At 53.3% G+C, this 19,354-nt stretch overlaps 1 protein-coding gene across 2 annotated transcripts; it reads right to left on the bottom strand.

Annotated features, from left to right (window-relative positions):
• Positions 1 to 273: 273 nt before the first annotated feature.
• C10H7orf57 (chromosome 10 C7orf57 homolog) lies at positions 274 to 15,655 on the bottom strand. 2 transcript variants are annotated; one of them, XM_046020662.1, is made up of 8 exons: positions 15,528 to 15,655; positions 15,034 to 15,188; positions 11,017 to 11,202; positions 9,764 to 9,872; positions 6,999 to 7,152; positions 4,661 to 4,758; positions 3,225 to 3,439; positions 893 to 1,086 (listed from the first exon to the last, which is right to left on the bottom strand). In XM_046020662.1, exons 2-8 carry the CDS (start codon positions 15,086 to 15,088, stop codon positions 1,040 to 1,042), a joined length of 864 nt encoding a protein of 287 aa, XP_045876618.1. In that variant the 5' UTR covers positions 15,089 to 15,188; positions 15,528 to 15,655; the 3' UTR covers positions 893 to 1,039. The 2 variants fall into 2 exon arrangements, with proteins under 2 accessions (XP_045876620.1, XP_045876618.1); XM_046020664.1 differs by lacking the exons at positions 3,225 to 3,439; positions 4,661 to 4,758 and having other exon boundaries at positions 274 to 1,086.
• Positions 15,656 to 19,354: the final 3,699 nt, after the last annotated feature.

Genomic DNA, 19,354 nt, shown 5'->3' with positions numbered 1-19,354 from the left:
AGAGATGTTAAAATACCCGAGAACTTGGGGTGCCTTGGTGGATCAGTCTGTTAAGTATTGACTCTTGGTTTCCACTCCAGTCAAGATCTCAGGGTCGTGGGATTGAGCCCCATGTTGGGCTCTGCACTCAGTGGGGAGTCGGCTTGAGATTCTCTCTCTGTTCCTCCCCCTGTTCATGCTCACTCTGTCTCTTTCTCTCCCTCTCTTTCAAATAATAAAAAGAAAAAAAATACTCGAGACATTATTTGGCTTTCTGAAAATCTTCCAGAAAAATTATTTTATTCATGAATTAAATGTACAAAATATAAAACTACACTGCCGTGCTCATTACCTACATATAAACAGTAGTAAAATTTACAAAATAAGAAAATTCAGTCTGATTATTTAAAAATTTTTAAGACTACTAAATTAAATGTTAAAATTAAACATAGTTTTACCTAAATGATACAAAATAGTAAATGTGGAATGTTATGAATTTCAGTTTATGCAAAAAATAGTAGCAAACATTTTAAACCAGCAAATGCTACCACGCTTTTACATTAAATGCTTACACCCTTAAGGCATAATAAATCAATCTTTTTCTTAGTATAAACTATATCACAATATTCCGGTGTTAAATTTTTCTGAAGTGGAAAAAATTATTTCTAAAAATATTGCAGGACCAAAGAAAGGGAAAGACTTTGGGTTTCTTCTAGGTAGAGTCTAAATGGTTGATTTGAGTCGAAATATCGCTGGCAGAGACTCGCATGGGAGTGGGTAAGGTCAGATGATGGTTGGCCAGGGAGGAGGTGGCTGATTCCAAGACACTGGCACATCCCGGGCCAGTGAGGTGCGCTGCCTCACATCCTAGAGAGATGTCGGAAGCAACACCCAACACTTGCACCGCCTCGACAGTGGTGTCACGTCGGCTCTGAGAGAGCCCATCTCCTGAGAGCCTGCATCCACCGAAGAGAGCAGGAGCCTCAGAAACAGAGCCGGCGTGCACTCAGACCCCATCCCGCCGTCAGAAGGTGATCCTGGGGACGGAGTAGGTGCAGGTTTAGTTGAGCTCTCGGGGCGTGGACGCCGATGGAGGTGGGGCTCCTCCTGTAACGCAAAGGCAAGAGATGGTTGATGGGGAAAGAGACGTGATGGCATTTTTTTACGAATTAAGAATTTTAACCTATTAATTTTAAGGAATGGAAAAGCGCCGGTGTCAGTCCTTATTTTTCAGGACTACTCCTGAAGTCTACATGAAAATGAAATGCACGGTCCTCCCTGCCCGCCCAGTGCTTACCTGGGAAACCGCCATCTTCACCCTGTGCGTGGCTAGACAAGGCCAGGGCCCTGACCACATTCTGCGCTGTGCCTACACCTGCTGGAAAGCTCCCCGACCGCATAAGGATGTGCTGAGCAGGAGGGGGAGGGGGCACTGCCCCAGCCCCAGAGGACAGGGCATGGCTGCTGGCTCTGCACCAGGTCGTGGGCACCGTCCTCCACGTTGGCTCTTGCAAAGTAGAAATCTGGGCCAGTGGCCACAGGCTAGCTTCCTGGCATGCCAGAAACACGGAGACAGGCAGCAAAAATTGCAGTGAGGGGAAAAAAGAAAAGCACAGTCCTCTGTTTCAAGGAGGGAAATAACAGTCCATAAGCCTGGCTGAGAAAGGGGCAGTCAGAAGGGAAAGGCAAGCTCTGGGTTGGCTGTCATTGCGCATCAAGTTAAAAGTCAAGATAGCAGGAGAAGGAACAGGAAACAGAAGGGAAGAACATGTGGCCTCTGGGAAATTCCAGGGAGGGCGGGAGCCAGGAGCTTCCGTGGGGACCCTCAGGTACCCAGAGCGTGGAAGCAGGTGCACCCAGCCCCGTGCTGATCCCACCGGGTTACAGGGCACTGCTGCTTCCCCAGCCTTCCTGGTGCTCTCAGGTCATGCTGGTTTTGCTCATTTATTTATTTTCAAAGATTTCTTTATTTTAGAGAGAGAGAGAGCAGGGGAAGGGGCAGAGGGAGAAGGAGAGAGAGAATGTCAGGCAGTCTCCGCACTGAGCGCTGAGCTCAATTCAGGACTCGATCCCATGATGCTGAGATCATGACCAGAGCCAAAACCAAGACTCAGATGCTCAACCGCCTGAGCCCAGCCCCAGCTGGCTTGGCCTGTGGCTGGAACACATGCAGCGGGGGAAGGACATCGAGGGCTGCCCAGCGCCTTCGGCTTCCTATGTCACTGTGTTCATCAACACTGCTGCATGTGAGACCCTTTTCATGCTTGGATGCAGCCAGTTTCTCTACACTCACTCGGAGAAGGAGCATCTATAATACGGAACAAGCATGCGAGTTGTTCACTTTAATAAAACACAGTTGGTCCTAAAAGAATCATACTTTTAATAATTACTTACAATGACTAAAAGGCTGTATCACTTAAAACAAGAAGTCACAGAACACAGCTAGCGTGGAAATGTTCACAAGTGCACTTCTTAGCGACACTGGGCGTGACCTTGTCATGCATCCATCAGGACAGTGGAGACAGGGCATGTCACTGACAGGGCAGCCAGGCTGCTGAGCATGGGGTGGGCGCTGAGCAGGTGCACGGGCACCGTCGCCCTCGCTGGGGTCATTCGGGGGCTGGGCAGGGACGGCGGGCAGAGACCTTGCTGACAAACATCAACATGCAGCACTCTGGACACCTCCCTCCTCCTTAACCAAGGACATGAAGCCTCAAGAGAAATAACAAGTTGCCAACAGACAAAAGGTCAATGATCACTGAGCCATGGAAAGTCAACAACAGGGTCGATGGGCTTTATGATGGACGTGGCCAAAAATAAGACTAAGTCTGCCTGTTACCGGGACTGGGAAAAATCAGAATGAATACAGGATTTGGACCATCTAATCACAGGGACACTTACTCCAAACTATTCAGAGTTTAATAACAAAATGTAAGGGACGTGTGAGACGGAGGAATTTCAAGCGTGAAGCGTGAGTTCTGTTTCCAGAACTGCACGCATGGTGGGGTGCAGATCCTGTAGGTTTCGACAATTGAAAGAAAATGGAAGGTCACAGATATTGTGACTTTTGCTGTTCCTGGGAATAAAGGGAAGCGTGAAACATATACGACCCTCCAGTGTTTCTGTGAGCACCACCCTTCTGGAGGATCGTCCATGGTTTTTAGATCACTCTGTGTGAAAGACCCAGTGAGAAGAAATCTCAAGGAACAGAGGCCTCAGCAAACAGGGCTGCAGGGTGCGCTCACCTTGGACGTTCTCGGCGCCCCCGGGCACCTCCGGGTCTGGCTCTGACCCTGCATCCTGACTCCCTTCAGGCTCTTGCGTGGACGGAGATGGGGGAGCCGCTCTGGGAGTCTGTGGACTCCTCTTCTCTGAGTCAGCTCGCTGTAGCCACTCATCCTTATAGCCATTGCTGATAAGTTTGGAAAAGTTTGTGGGTGAACTGGCTTTTTGACCAGGCCTCAAAAAGAGAGAAATGGATGTCAAACCTCCGCACAAAGGGTCATGGTGGTCAAGGTCAGGTCTCAGCGGGCGTGCAGATAATAACTGAAATACGTTATTGTTCCTTAAACCATAACACAGATACTCCTCTCTTTCTCTCAATCTTGATTTCCCTCTCTCCATTTTTACAAGTCTATTTTATTCATTTATTTTTTGAAATCATCTCTGCACCCAACATGGGGCTTGAACTCACAACCCCAAGATCAAGAGTCGCAGACAGAGCCATCTGGCATGGCCCTTTGTCCCACTTCCTCAGCACAAGGAAACACACTTCCAGTCAATCCTTGCACAGGGCGGGAGCTTGCTTAGTCATTTCTAAAACCCTTGCTCATGAGAGCCAATTAGAGGATGATGCCACATTTCTCAGGAACACCGCCCTCACAAATACCGGCCTCCCCCAGGGGCTAATCGATGCTTGGACTCTACCATTTCTTTACCAAACTGTCACTTTCTGGATCAGCTCTTCCTTGACATTAAAGATGATGTGCTGTGGGGGTGCCCGGCGGGCTCAGTGAGTGGAGCACGTGACTCTTGATCTCAGGGTCGAGTTCAAGCCCCATGCCTGGTGTAGAGGTGACTTCAAGAAGTGAATTTTTGAAAGGTTATCTGGGGTGCCTGGGTGGCTCAGTCATTAAGCGTCTGCCTTTGGCGCAGGTCATGATCCTGGGTCTGGGGATCGAGTCCCACACTGGGCTCCCTGCTCAGTGTGGAGCCTGCTTCTCCCTCTCCCTCTGCCCCTCCCCCTGCTTGTGCTCCCTCTCCAACCCTCTCTCAAAAAATAAATGGATAAAATCTTTTTTAAAAAATTTAAAAAAAAAATAAATAAATAAATGGCGAGACTTGGTGAGGACGGGGTCCCTGGGGGGGTGTCTTGGGTAGGACACAGGCTCACAGAGGCAAAGCAGCTGGTTGGAGAAGTTGGGCGCCCACACAGTCCAGACGTGGAGGGGGGCAGCTGCGCTCCACGAGGGCCCGACGGACGTCAGGGGATGAGGCCAGTCCATGGCGATGTGACATCAAAGTCGCATCACCAAAAGGTGTTCCCGGGAAGTGGGCATCATCAGGACACCGACTGCCCAGTGCCTTGTTGTCATTACGGTCCCTTTGTCTCCTAGATGGAGGACCAAAAAGTCCAAACCCAAGCCCACTCCAGACACGTGGGCACTGCCCATGCACTTACATGGGAGGAAAGGAGAGTTTGCCTCCTGCAGGGTCTTTGGGGCCAAGCGGGTTCCCCACTTTGCTCGGGTACTTTGAGTTAATGGCTGGGAGCCTCACCTGTGCGAAGAAGCACACAGAACCATGGTTGAGGGACAGACGCTGAGATGCTGAAGAAGGACAGTCCCAGAAAGGGGAGAGGACACTCAGGACAGTACGACCCTGGGGCGAGGTCATGACTCTTCAGGCCAAAACCCCAGGAAAACACAGCTCAGCAAGCGTCCCATGAGACAGTCACGCCTCAGACAGGACCCACAATTCCATGGCAGCAGCTCGGCCTGGCTGCAAAGGGGCTGAGACCTTTGGGGGTGATGGAAGAGCTCAGTGCCTTCCTAGCTGTGGTGGCTACACGCTTCCTGAACCCACAGAACAGTGCCTGGGAAGAGTGCAGATTTCCTGCATCTAAATTACAGCATCACAAAATACGGGAAAACGTTACAGGAAAACAGAAGAAAAACAACAAAAAGCAAAAAACAGAGCCTACAAAGGTACTGCCAGCATTTATGAGGGAGAAGGGGGTCTTTCAGAAAGGGAGACCCGCTCCAGCCCAGTTACCCCAGAGGCGAGTGAGACCCCACAATGCTGGTTGCCCATGGGGAGCATTTTGCCCTAAATATGGTCCTGGGTCTGCCACATAGCAAGTTAGGGGCCACAGCCAGGGAAGCTCCATCTCCCAGCTCGACCCCTGAGGCCCAGTCATGGGGGGTCTGGGGGACAAGGGGCAGGACAGCCAGGCCCTCAAGAGAGGCTGGGGACAGACACCCATCAAATCCTAGCTTAATAATGTGCACACTTCTATCTATGTTCAAGGCCACACTCTAGATGTGCCAAAGGTCCAGTGGAACACAGGGAGAAAATAACATAAGAATTCCCCCGGTTCCATGCAATTTGCTGTGCACAGAAGTGGGTGATAAAGATATGTTCGGGCTCTCTAAGCCCCCTGACAGGGCACCCACACCCCCAGCTGGCACCCCACACCTCCTTTCTGGAACTCAACTGTCCGCCATGTTGGTCTGCCATGTTGGTGTCTTCAACCACAGCCCATGGGCAGGTCGCCTCCTTAAGCATGGCAGCCCACACGGGCTTGCTTCCCGCCCTGGGTTCAGCCCCACACAGCTTTGGTCTGTGGCTCAGAAACCCCACGGGATTTGGGGCTGGTACAGCATTTAGCATCTCAAGGTTCTCTAGATGTGCACAGTGGCTGTGGTTAACTCCCAAAGATGCCCTTTATCCATCGATGGTGTAGCAGCTTGCGTATCACCAAGACACGGACCTGGTCCTAAAAACAGTCTATTTCATTGATTGTGCAGTGGAGCAGAAGCCGGAACCATGCCGGAGGTTGGGGGTGTTCTGAGAAAGACGAGACAGCCTGTGGCAGACACCTGACATCCTATGCGGGGTTCAACTGCTTGAGTCCCCAAAGTCAGCAATTCTCCTCAAACCAGGATGCTGAGAAGCCAAGCCCGGGAGTCAGGCACAGAGGGTCCAGGCCAGGAAACTCACTCTCCCACCCCATGTGCTGAGAACCAAGACCTTGGTGCTGGAGCGTTGGTGGCCAATGCTCGGGCTTGGACAGTGGGGCTCCAGCCTGGGGGTCAGAAGTCCTCTGAATTGAGACACCCCAGCCACAAGCCAACCAACCAGAGATGGCCCTCGACTTTGTAGCTGCTCTTTTAATGTATAAATAAATAAAATCTTTAAAAAATAAAAATAAAAAAGAATTGTTAATTTAAAAAAAAAAAGAGCATTCCAGGAAAATTTCACTTAACGACTTGAACACAATAGACACCTTTAGAGACTGGATACAAATAAATACAAAATGTCATTTTTATACACGCTGAATGGGAAGAGGCATGTTGAGGCGCCCAGACGAGCATTCCCTAGTTAAAACTCACTTGGTACCAGGTAATCTTACCCCACAGAGTCAATATTCATAAAAAGAAAAAAAATAATAATATCACCATGGCCTCTTGCCTTTTAGTCTATTCAAATTTAAAATACAGAACTGGGGTGGGGGTGGCTCAATGGTTTGAGTGCTGACTCCTGCTTTCGGCTCAGGTCCTGATCTTAGGGTCCTGGGATCCAGCTCGTGTCAGGGTCCCGCTCAGGAGAGAGTCTGCCTGAGACTCTGTCTCTGCTCCTCCCCTCCCACACGCGCTGCTCTCTAAAATAAATAAGTCAGTCTTTTAAACAAGGAAACACAGAGTCGTGGCAGTGTTGCGGCGACAAGAGACCCAGTGCCAGCTTATTCGGGGAGAGGCAAGCACAGCGACACAGCCTGGCAGGCGCCTGCCCCCCACCTTTTTCTCCTTCTCGCGTTCCTCCGCTTCCCTCTGCCAAACCGTTTTCACGTCGAAGTCGAAAGGCCCCCTCCTGGACTCATAGCTACCGTTGCTCTGCTGGGGGCTAAACTCTTTGTATACCATGTAATCGGGCATGGAGACGGCGGGCATCCTGTGGAGACAAGAGCTCCCACCTGAGGCTCCATCCTCACCTCCCCCTCCTCCCCACTCCCTCCCTCTGCTTCCCCTCCCTCCTCCATCCTTCCTGTCCCTCTGTCCCTCCTTCCCCTTGCCCACTTACCCCCTCTCCATCCTTCCTGTTTCTCTCCCTCCTCCCTCTCCCTGCTGTCACACAGCAAACACCATCCCTTTTCCTCCTCTGACACCAGCTCTTGCAGACCATCCCTCCCATTCCTGAATGAATGACTAATGCTTCCCGGGGCTTCCCAGAATCGGAGGCCAAGTCAGAGGTCACAAGGTGACATCATCACTAAAATGAGCGCAACTTACATGACGAATTCTTGAAGTAGATGAATTATTTCTGTTATGATCTCATCTACTACTTTGTCTGCTCAAACTCTCTAGACCCCCTTCAACACCTGCCATTTCACACGGTCATTTCATAACAATAATACCCTTTTTTCTGTTTGACGGTCATTTTTAAAAGACTTTATTTATTTATACTGAGAGAGAGAGATGGGGTGGGGGGAGCACGCCAGCAGGGGGAGGGGCAGAGGGAGAGAGAGAATCCCAAGCACACTTTGCACTGATTGCAGAGCCCGACACGGGGCTTGATCCAAGGACCCTGACCTGAGCTGAAATCAAGAGTCGGAAGCTCAACCGACTGAGCCCCCCAGGCACTCCTGATGGTCGTTTTTAATGTAGTACTTAAACTCCCAGCCTGGTTTCCTGTCTCCACTGGCAAGCACTCAGGCCTGGCGAGAGGCTGGGGGCTGGGACGTACACCTGCCAGCACTGTCCTCCGTCATCACCCCCACACACTGCTGGGGGCTAAGGGCCAGGGGCTGGGACTTTATCCTGGCAGCAGTGAAGGGCATGGAGAGGGCAGGAACTGCAGCTGGGGGAGACGGTGGGGGGAGAGAGGGGAGAAGGGAGGGGAGGGCCAGTCCTCCAGGACGTATCGCCTGGCTGAGCCCAGGCTGCTCTGAGCAGGGGAATGGAGGGACACGGTTGAAGTCAGCAGAGCACGAGGAAGTATAGAGAGAAAGGGGCTCCCGCTGCCCCTGACACAGAGGGAGGAAGGAGGCGGGCCAGGGAAGCTGGTGCAGAGGCCAGGGAGCAGAGGTCAGAGGCCGGTAATGCAGGCTAGAGACAGGACCCCAATGCCCAGGAAGAGAACCCCACAGGTGCGGCACCCCCTGCTTCCCTGCAGGGACGGCAGAGCACGCCCTCCCATGTTTAGGGCTCTTTGCAGATAGGCAGAAGCCCCAGGGCCCGGAAGGGACAGCTGGAATGCCCAAGAAAGGGACAATTTCTACTGCAGTTCCTGGGCTCCCAACCTTTCTCCTCTCTACCTCCCATCCCCATATGCTGGGAGTGCCACTAGGAAGCTTGGAAGATTGGCAAGGGCACACAGGATGGGAAGGACAGCTGGGCTCCCTACTTCCCCACCTGGGACGAGGACAGCCAGGGACACAGTGGGAGGGGCAGTGCATGTGGCCCAGAGGAAGGGAGGAGGACCTGCCTGCTGACCCTCCCAGAACACCCCATCCCTGGGCTCGCGCCCCAGCTTGAGCAGCTGCCCCCTGGGCTGCAGAAGGCCTCAGGGATGCTCAGTGTCCACACAGCCACGGGACAGCTGGGTGCCCCCTTGGCCACGCGTCCAAGTAAGGGACAGGTCACAGGATGGATGGAGAGTGCGGAAACCCAGCCCCACGGTCACTCTGTGGCAGTGGGGTCAGGCCTTCTCCTGCCTCCTTCTCTCTCCTCTCTGCTTTGCTCCAATCAGAGCTCAGCTGCGTTGGCCAAGGGTGAGCTTTAAATTATGGGGACAGGAGCCCCCAGGATGAAAGTACATGTGACCACAGGCAGAGCCTTCCAGGGACATGGGGTGACAGCTCAGGCCATCTGTACTCCTACGTCCCAAGCCCCACAGGGAAGCCACGGGAAATGGTTTCTCCCAGTGCCTCCCAGTCCAAGAGAGGGGGCATGGAGACTACAGTGTGCAAGCCCAGACAGGAATTCCGTAGACACTGCACACATTCTGGGGGACAGGGCTCCCCACAGCTCTGTGACCACCACGGGTTGGGACTGTCTGCATTTCTGGCTTCGCAGGGCACCTGTGTCCTTCAGGGCGAAGAATGCTTCACCAGCCACTGTCACCGGCCCGGGGAATAGGACAAAGCCTGAAGCCGTGTCCCCAAGCAGCCCCAGAGGTCCAGCCCTGGGACCCCTGCGCTGTCATCCCTTTTGCAGCACCCCTGACCCATTCCCTCCTGGCTGCTGTACCACCTGGGGTTGTCATTTCACACTCTCAGTGCCCCTACTCAGGATCTGTTGGTTTAATGGGGCGCCTGGGGGGCTCAGTTAAGCATCTTCAGTTAAGCATCTGCCTTCAGCTCAGGCCATGATCCCAGGGTCCTGGGATTGAGTCCCGCTGCTGGCTCCTTGCTCAGCGGGGACCCTGCTTCTCCCTCTGCCTGCTGCCCCCACTGCTTGTGCGCTCGCTCTCTCTCTGACAAATAAATAAATAGAATCTCTAAAAGGCAGAACGAGCTACTTTCCCCCTATAACAATGAATGAGGCAGCTCGGTGATACTCACTGTCTCTGCTCGGCCGTGGGCGGCTTGCTGTGGTGGATGTACCAGTCTGGCAAGGAGTAGGCCACTGGGGAGCCTTTCCTGGTCCCGGGGACAAAGTGTTTCAACAGATCTCAAAGCCAAAAAGACGCTGGGGTGAGCACACAGCACGAGTAGCAGGCAGCTTCCCATAAAGTTGCCAGAACAGCAGGAACCCCCATCCCCCTTCCCCAGCCTCCCCAGAGGCTCACATCCGCTGCATTTCTCCCTCCCTCCCCCCCTTCATCAGTGTCATCACGATCACTGCTGTTTGGGGAGCAGTTTGGAAGCCCCTCGCAGACCTGTGGCCTCCTCTGCCCCCAAGAACTTGGGTGGAAGGTTCTGGAAGACTGGTGTTATAAAATGACAGCGCCCAGATCTGCACTGGGAAGTGCTGATGCCATCCTGTCATCTAACTTGGAGGTCCCATCTAGATTTTTGCCAGCTATCCCAGGAACTTTCTCTTAACCCAAGGCCGGGGAGCGGGAAGGAGGGGAGAGGAGCACTGCAGGTCCTGTCCTGGGCCTGACTCAGATGGATGCGGGATGGTGAGTTTTGGGTTCCTGAACATCCAAGCCTGGGTGTTGCAGGGCTGTTTCCCACCACCCGTGACAGCCTCCTGGGAAGTATGGTGGCCAGGAAGCAGGACCGGAAAGGTGGTGGCTTTCAGTGTCCCTTACCACAGGGCCTGAGCCCTGCCCCTCACCAGCCATCTGTATGATCTCAACCAAGCAGCACGTTCTTGGCTAAACCGTGGACCGAGGTGGACACTCACCAGCACCACCACTGAAACTCATTTGTGACCTTGGTGTTGAAAATGCACCAACATGCCAAGCAAGGGCTGTGATCATAAACCCCGGACCCTGTGCTCCAGCAGCTCGAGAACTGGTTTCCCCAGCAAGGCTACAGAACTGCAGGCAGGGACTCTCTAGGGAGGTGGACAGCTTCCGGGGACCCTCTGCACCTGGACCACGGGGATGGGGGTGGGGACCCTGACACAGAGTTGCTTGCAAGCCAATTCCACGATTTCGGTCTTTTTAGTCTTTGCCATTAAAAAGGAGAGATCCTTCGGGCCATACCCATCCCAGGCTGTGGCCTGACCCTCGATGTCCACTGGCCTGGGGCAGAACTCAGAGATGTTACAGGTATTTTCACGTGGAAGCATGAGGACCAAAACCAGCCAATCAATAACCCCGGCCCACGCAGTGAAGACCCTGGGGCGTGCATGGGCTGCTTACCGGGCCGGCCGCCTTGCTTTGCGAGCTTTACATACTCGGAGTCTGTTTCTTTTACCCAGTACCTCCGGGGCCCAGGCAGGTGCCCATTGGGAGGCTCCCTCAGATCACTGAGGCCCGGGATCTGGGAGGCCGGTGGGACATCCACGGGCTTGTCAGACCGCTTCACGGGTAGGTGGTAATACCAGTCTAGAAAAGAGGTGGCCGGGGGCCAATTAATTACACCAAGTTCAGTTTGGCTTGCTGCACTGCCTACAACACAGCCATGCCACGGGGAGCATCTCAGCCTCCACAGGACATCAGCACAGGAGACATCACCACAGGACATTAGTACAAGAAAATCTAACACAAGATTTATACAGGAGACATCACCACAGGACATTAGCACAGGAGAAACTTCCACGGCATGGCATATCAGCATGTGAGACATCACCACCCCCTTTGGAACACCTGCAGTGAGCTTGTAGGCACCAGTCTCCTGAGCCCACCGACATGCCAGCTTCTGGTCCCGTCAGAAGGAAGAGTTCCTTCTGTGAGGCCCTGTGTTCCTCTGCCCCAGGCTGCACCTCTGCTCCAAAGCAGTGGCACGAGGGCCTCCTCCAAGGTGTCCCAATCCCCCTGTGTCTGTGTGTCCTGGGTCTCTCTTCTCTGGGGAACTGGGAATAACTGGCATTTCTGGATATATTGGAGAGTGCACATTCCCAAAGAATCCCAAGACACTCACAAATCACAGCCTAGCATGGGGGGCACGAGACTGAGACTGGCCCAGATCTGCTGAGCTCAGCACATGAATGAGGCTGAGACACACAGCACCCCCAGAAGTAGCACCGCCCACATCTGACGGGGGCAGGAAGAGGCAGGTCGGCCCTCAGGGAAGCCTCATCTGGGGACCTCCCTACGCGACATCTCCACACCTCCACTGGCCCACCCACTGCTCCCGAGGCCTGTGCTTGAGGCCACAGTGGGACCGAATGAGAGGTCCCAAGAGCAAGGAGATGGGAGGAGGCCAAGACCTCGGCCTGGCAGCCCGGTGTGACAGAAAGCCACCGCAGGTCCCAGGCAGGGGATGAGGCTGAGTCTGGCTCCCGGGGAACGTCATGTGGGTCCCACGGAGCAGCAGCATGATGAGCTCAGACAGAGGGGGTGACACTCCCATGGGTGGGGGCCGTGAGCAGGAGGAGGGGCAACACGGGAAGGAAGAAGGAGGGGAGAGGAAGGCAGCCTGCTGTCTGTCTGTCCTCCCCCTCCTGCTCTGTGCTCCACGGACAGAGGGGCCACAGGCATTGCAGTGAACGTGGCATCAGCAGAGTCATGGAGCCCCTAAGTGGGCACAGGAGCTAGGGGCATCCAGGACAGCCCTGCAGGCCACTTTGGGACCACCTGCCGCTGCTGGGAGGAAGAGGTGAAAACAGAACCCCAGACTTGCAGTTACCGGTACTCACTGTGCTCCCACAGAACAAAGAGATCGGGGACACGCAGACTTCTCGGAAGGCATTTTTAGGTGAGATTAACATTTACAGCAGTGGACTCTGATTAAAGCAGATCACCCTCCCTCATGCGGGTGGACCTCATCCAATCAGTTGAAGGTCTTAAGAGAAAAAGACTGAGCTCCCCAGGGTGGGGGTGGAGTTCTGCCTCCAGGCAGCCTTCAGACTCCAAAATGCAACATCAGCTCTTCTCTGGGCTCCACCTCTAGCCACACGACTGTGTGAGCTGGGTCCTTAGAATAAACCTTTAGATAGACAGATGGTCCACAGACAGATGATAGATGGCTGATGAATGACAGAGAGAGATGCACTGATGGATCCATTGCTCTGGAGAACTCTAATACAGTAGGATCACAGGAAAACTGTGCTGAATAAATTAAAGTATGTAGAGGGCCCCTGGCTGGCTCAGTTGGTTAAGTGTCTGACTCTTGGTTTCTGCCCAGGTCCTGATCTCAGGGTCCTGGGATCGAGCCCCACATCTGGCTCTGCACTCAGCTCAGAGTCGGCTTGAGATTCTCTCTCTCTTTGCCCCTCCCCTTGCTCACTCTCTCTTGCAAATAAATAAACAAAATCTTTTAAAAAAACTAATTTATGTAACACACAAGTATCTCATGAACATCTGTTTTCTAAAGGTAAAGCTTAAATATCCAGTTTCTACCTCTAACTAAAACTGGATTCACTGCATGAAAACGAATATATTTAACATAACAAAATATTAGAGTATCAAAGGACAGCAATTAGCTGAATCAACATCATACTATTGAGAATGAAAAAAAAAGCATTAAGAAAGGTTTAAGAATGGAGCAGAAACTCACAGGTAATTTAAGACTTAGGAGAAAGAACTAAGCAGCTTCCTACTCTCATCACATTCAGCTCAAATATTTTCCCTTTTAGAGAGAAGGCATGCACTTCTTGCTTTATTTGTCCTCTGTGTTTTCATTACTAATTAATCCACAGAGAATGGTGTATCTTGCAGTTCTCATTACTGGAAGCTTTGGGCAGGCACTGAGCTGTACTCCAGGCATTCATAACTGCGTGCAAAGGAGCTCACACACAGGCATGCTTGCGCGCGCGCACACACATGCGTGCGCATACACACACACACACAGTGAAAGGAAAGAGAACTGTCTGGTAGCTTCTATCACTTAGAAATTACTGGTACTTGTACAGCAATTAACTACCAGTACTACTGTGATCAATTACTACCGTGTAGATTTCTTTTAGTTTGTTTTATTTTTACCAGCAGTGCTGGGTATCATGTAAACTTCCTTTTTAAAGATCTATGTAGTATTTGACAGAGAAAGAGAGAGCATATGTTGGGTGGGAGAGAGGGGCAGGGAGAATGAGAGAGAATGTCAAACACACTCCCCACTGAGCACAGAAGCAGGTGTAGGACTTGATCCCAGGACTCTGAGATCATGCCCCAAGCAGAAATCAGCAGCTGGAGGCTTAACCAACTGAGCCACGGGAACTCTAGTCCCAAGGCAGTGTTGTATGCCCACTTACCCTGGGGCTCTGGTGGCTGATGGCCACGCTCCTGCCTTTGGGCAGCTGCAGCCCTGCAAGGCCTGGACAGAGGAGCCCCCGTGAGATGTGTGACCTTGGGCAACTTCCTAAAACTCTCTGTGCTTTAGTGCCCACGTCTAAAAACCTGGGTTAATGATACGACATCAAGTTGTTTTGAGGTTAAAAGTTAGTGTACAGAAGTGCCTGGCCCTTGTCAGTGTCCACTGGTGTCCTATATACAGGGGAGTCCACTAAGGCTGGGGAAGTCACAAAGAGGCTGAGAGTGCACAGTGAAGAAGGGGACCCGGTCAGCTGCCCCACCTCTACCCACCACACACCCAGCTCCAAGTACACCCACGGTGTCACCAATGGCAATGACCGAGCTCTGGACTAGGTCACCAGCTCATTTAGGAATGAGAAGGCCACTTCCGAGCAGATGCGAGCACTGCAGGTGCCCACCAGCTCCCACCCTGAGGCTCCCCAGAGGGCACCTGAGCCCCCCTTCTCCAGCCTTTCTTTCCACCTTTCCAAGAAGGGGAGGAATCAAGACAAGAGGCACAGAGGGACCACACCACCCAGCTCGCCTTCCCTCCCTTCTGCCCAGCTGGCCCCCAGAACCCTCCACCCAATCCTTCTCTGCGCCCAGCCACGAAAATCCCAAGACGCGGTTAACTGGGCGGGGGCATAAATCACCGGCAGAAGAGAGGCCAGGAAACGCTCTGGGATGCAGCGTCCATTTTCTGGGATGGAAATGGAAGTGCTTACATTCCCGGAGACAGCTGAGGCTCACTTCGGGTCAGACCATCACCGGACAGAGACCCTCCACCCTCCACCAGCGGAGGCAACAGTAGGAGGCCGGCGTTCTTGCGGGGAACATGAAGACTAGCTGGGTTTCTTGGTGCCCCCCCCCCCATTTCTTTCCCTGTTTCCCTTTAAGCTGCTTTGACCTGAGGCCCAGGAGCAGCACTGTCTGTGGGCCCCTGCCCCCGGGGCGCGGGGCTCAGCGGGGCGACTGCGGGTCACTCACCGCAGGGGGCGTGGCGGCCGGCCGCGCCCTGCAGCTCCTTGCTCGTGTTCCTCATGCCGGGGCGCCACGCGGACCGGGTGCTGTCGGGTGGGCCGGGGACGCCGCGGGCTGCGCTGCCGGGGACACGTGCCGGACCTCCTGTCCAGCCCCTCCACCTGCAGGCACGCAGGCGTCGGGTCGTTCAGCAAGGGCGCCCCGACCGCGTGCGAGCTGGTGTGCGGCGGGGCACCGGGGCGCACGCTCGCCAGGACTCAGACGGGGCACGTCACGCGCGCACGCGGCGGGGCCAGCGGACGACCGCAGGGACACAGCGGGGACGCCTGCGCACGGGTATACAGCAGGCGCCCGTCCACACCAGGTCCTCCGCAGGGGCACGTCCACGCGGGATCACGGCAGGGCGCGGGGGAACCCTCCGGGTCCGGGGTGACCGATGGCCCCGCCCTCCCCCTCTGCCCCGCCCCCTGCCGCCCCCTGCCGCTCCCTGCCCAGCTCACCCGCCCGCCGAGGGGCTCCGTGAGCGCGGCCCGCACCGCCCGAGAGGACTCCACTTGCGGTGGCCGGGGCCCAAGCCCACGCCGCACTCCCAGTGGATGCGGAAGCGCAGCAGCCTGCGTCGCCCGGGCAACGGCCGGGCGGCCAACCGGCGGGCGGGGCGGGGTCGCCCCCAGCCAATCGGAAAAGCTTGCGGGGAAGCGGCCGACCAATCAGGGACAGGGGCGGAGCGATATCGCCTGTCAACGGGCAGGGGGCGGGGCCGGGGTCCGGCCGGAGGGGACGGGGCGGGGCCCGCGCAATAGGTGGGGCGGGGCCGGCCTCGGGCTCCCTCTGGTGCTCCACCCCGGGGAGTTTCCACGAAGGACAACAAATTAGACGGATTGGCCTGTCCATCTTCCGTTTAATTCATGCATTTTTTAAGAGGACGAATGGGGGCTCCTGACTCACTGGGAAGAGCCTGAGGCTCGGTGTGGGGTGGCGAGCTTGAGCCCCACACTGGGTGTCGAGGTTACTAAAAAAAAGAAGAAAAAACTTTAAAAATAAATCAACTTTAAAATAAATAGAGGAGGGAACACAGCAAGAGCGGGTCTGGCATCGGTGTTCCGGCCGTGGAACGGTCCCGAAAAGGGCCTCCTCAGACCCCGTGTTTTCAGGGGTGCTTCTGGGTTCGCGAGCGGACAGACGCCGCTGCGAGTGTCTCCGGGGAGCCTGACTCCGGGCGGAGCGCCTGCACCGGAGCGGCGCGCGTGCGGGCGCTGAGACTCCACCCCGGTGCACGCCCCTCCTGAGACCCGCGGCCCTCGCTCGGACGCTGGGACCTGGGCCAGAGGCAGAGGTCGGACGCTGGGTGCCTCTGGCTCAGGTCCCAGCCGTGAGCACCGCTCGGTCCCTCAGGAGACAGTCGCCGCTTCTGGAGCTCGAAAGCAGAGTTCCCAAGTGTCGGGTCCAGTAAGAATCCGTAGGGCCCGTGCAGGTGAGAAGGACGAGCAGATCTCGTTTCTCGTCCTTCATCACGGGGGGCTCTCGGGGACTTCCAGTCCCGAGCGCTTAGAGGGATCCAGATGTCCTCACACGCAATCCCACCTGCACATTTTATGTGATTTTATTTGCAGATGTTTGGATGAAACGTAGATCGTACCTACATTTTTTTTTTTTAATATTTTTTAAAATTTATTCATTTGAGAGAGACAGAGCAAGCGAGTGCATGAGCAGGGAGGAGCAGAGAGAGGGGGAGAAGCAGGCTCCCCCGTGAGTAGGGAAGCCGCACGTGGGGCTCGATCCATGACCCTGAGATCAGTGACCTGAGTCGAAGGCAGACGCTTCACTGACTGAGCCACCCAGGCGCCCTTCCTATGTATATCTTACCTGCCTATCTATTTATTGATATCCTTATTTATTACATATATCCCATTATATATAAGATTTTATATACTCTATATCATGTATACAGACATCTTATTCTAGATATGTCTTATGTGGAGAGCTCCTGTTCAGTAGCATTTTGAAAAAAGGGAAAAAATGCATTTGAGTACAAATTCTGATTTCTCAAAGCCCTTGAACCTGTCCTACCTTTTTCCTCTCTCCTGCTTTACCCCTGTGGTTGACTGAAGCTGTTTATTTCAACTCCCAGGACACAGGTTCATTTCTGCTTTTGCCCATCCTTGCTATGTACCCAACCCAGAGCAGCTAAAAGTTCTGGACAATTCCCTTCCCTAGACATCCTGCCCCAGGACTCCATCTGTCCCCTCTCCATCGGGGATCATGCTCAGGTCATGATCTTAGGATCCTGGGATTGATCCCTATGTCAGGCTCCATGCCCAGCTTGGAGTCTCCTTGGAAATCTCTCTCTCCCTCTCCTTCTGCATCCCCCCCCCAACAAGATAAATAAATATTTTTAAAAATTAATATAAAATTATTTAAAGACAATCTCTTCCCTTGTGACAAAGATTTCTGTATCTCAACATTAAATAGCAGTTTGGGCTTTCGGCCTAGTCGGGAAAACAAGACCATCCTCTCTGCCGCCGCAGAGGGACACAGGATTTCCTTGTGTCCCCATCAACACCTTCTACTCTGCCTGTAGTATGTGTTAAAGTGAAAATGGCCTTTTCTTTCTATCTTTCTTTTTTTGGTAGACAATTTTCACATTTTAAAATGGATTTAAGCAAGACCCCTTGCTCAAGATTGAGATGGAACAGGAAACATTTTGGAAAAGTAACAGAGTGAACACAAAACATACTTAAGGGATAGAAGGGTTTAGATCAGTTCGATTAAATCCCTGTAATGCAACAATTTCTATACAAGGCCAAGGTAATTGTATTGTTTGGGAGAAATACAAACTCAAAACTTATATTTGAGAAATAATTATCCATAATTTATTATTTTATTTTAAGTTTATTGTTATACAGTCTATCAGCAACCACTGTTTAGAACAGAGTTGTAGGATTTTTGTTTTGTAAACCAAAATGAGATGAGTTGTTTTAAAGATTTTATTTATTTATCTGACAGAGAGAGAGAGCAGGGGGAGGAGCAGAGGCAGAGGGAGAAGCAGACTCCTCACTGAGCAGGGAGCCCAATGCGGGACTCGATCCCAGGACCCCGAGCTGAAGGCAGACACCTAACCAACTGAGCCACCTACGTGCCCTGAGATGAATTTTTTTAATATATATTAATGTAGTATTCTGCTGCCTTTCTTCATTCTTAGGGGTAGAATGGCTCCTGGTCATTTTTTAAAAGTGTATCAGTCTGCCTGCTTTGCATGCAAGCTTTCCGAGGGACCTGCCTGGTAGGTAGTTCCCAGTTGGGAAGGGTCATAACTGATGAGAAGGATAATGTCATCCCTGAGGGTGACAGTGAAGATGGCTATGGGTGTGGGGGGGATGGGTGTGTCCCCCCACACCCCCCTCCCCAATTCACAGGTTGAAGTCTAACCCCCAGTGTTATGGTATTTGGAGGTGGGGCCCGTGGGAGGTGAGCAGGTCATGATGGGATTAGTGCCCTTATGAAAGAGGCCCCACAGAGGTCCTTTTCCCTTTCCCCCTGTGAGGACACAGCCGGAAGGTCATCTGTGAACCAGGAGTGAGACCTCGCCAGACACCGATTCTGCCAGCACCCGGATCTCCGACTCCCAGCCCCAGAACTGCCAGAAATTAATTTCTCTTGCTCACAAGCCTGCCCCGTCTGTAGTTCTTGGTAAAGCATCCCCCTGAACAGATTACAACAGGACCGGGTACCGGAAGTGGGGTGTTGCTATAATAAATATACGAAAATGTGGAAGCGGCATTGGATGTGGGTAGCAGGTAGAGGCTGGAACAGTTCTGAGAATATGCTAGAAACAGCCTGCATTGCCATGCACAGACAACCGAGGACGATTCTGGCAACAGCTCAGGGACCAAAGAGGGGTTCCAGAGAAAGCCTTGTCCCCCCTGGGGAAGGCCAGCATGCTCACGGACAGAATATCGGTAGCATACACCGGCAAAGGCCATGGTGACAAGGTCCTGGTGGAAATGGGGAGCCCCTTACAGGACACGGGCAAAGACCACCCCAGCTACAAAGTGTCAGAGATCCTGGCTGCACTGTATTTGTGACCCGGTGTTTTAGGAAAGGTGGGCTTGAGAGTCATGACATTGAATACTCAGCTGCAACTATTTCCAAACAAAGTGTTGAAGACACAGCTTGGTTCCTCCTGACTGCTTGCGGGAAAATGCGAGAAGAGAGACAGGTTGCACTGGAGACTTGCAGTTACCCAGCCCACGACATACTTCTCTCGTTCCTGGCTCTGCAGGGAAGAGCTGATCACGGGGCTCCGAAGGCCCTGCAGAGGAAGGGT

Source organism: Meles meles, chromosome 10 (assembly GCF_922984935.1).
Source record: "Meles meles chromosome 10, mMelMel3.1 paternal haplotype, whole genome shotgun sequence".
Lineage (NCBI taxonomy): Eukaryota > Metazoa > Chordata > Mammalia > Carnivora > Mustelidae > Meles > Meles meles.
The sequence above is the reverse complement of the archived record's forward strand: the minus strand, read 5'-3'. Positions and strand labels throughout refer to the sequence as shown.

Coding starts and splice junctions, on each gene's coding strand:
- C10H7orf57 (XM_046020662.1), bottom strand. CDS start 15,088: ATGAGGAACACGAGCAAGGAGCTGCAGGGCGCGGCCGGCCGCCACGCC. Junction 11,203..15,033: donor CGGCCGCCACGCCCCCTGCG/GTGAGTGACCCG, acceptor CCTCTTTTCTAG/ACTGGTATTACCACCTACCC. Junction 7,153..9,763: donor CCCACGGCCGAGCAGAGACA/GTGAGTATCACC, acceptor TTGTCTCCACAG/GATGCCCGCCGTCTCCATGC.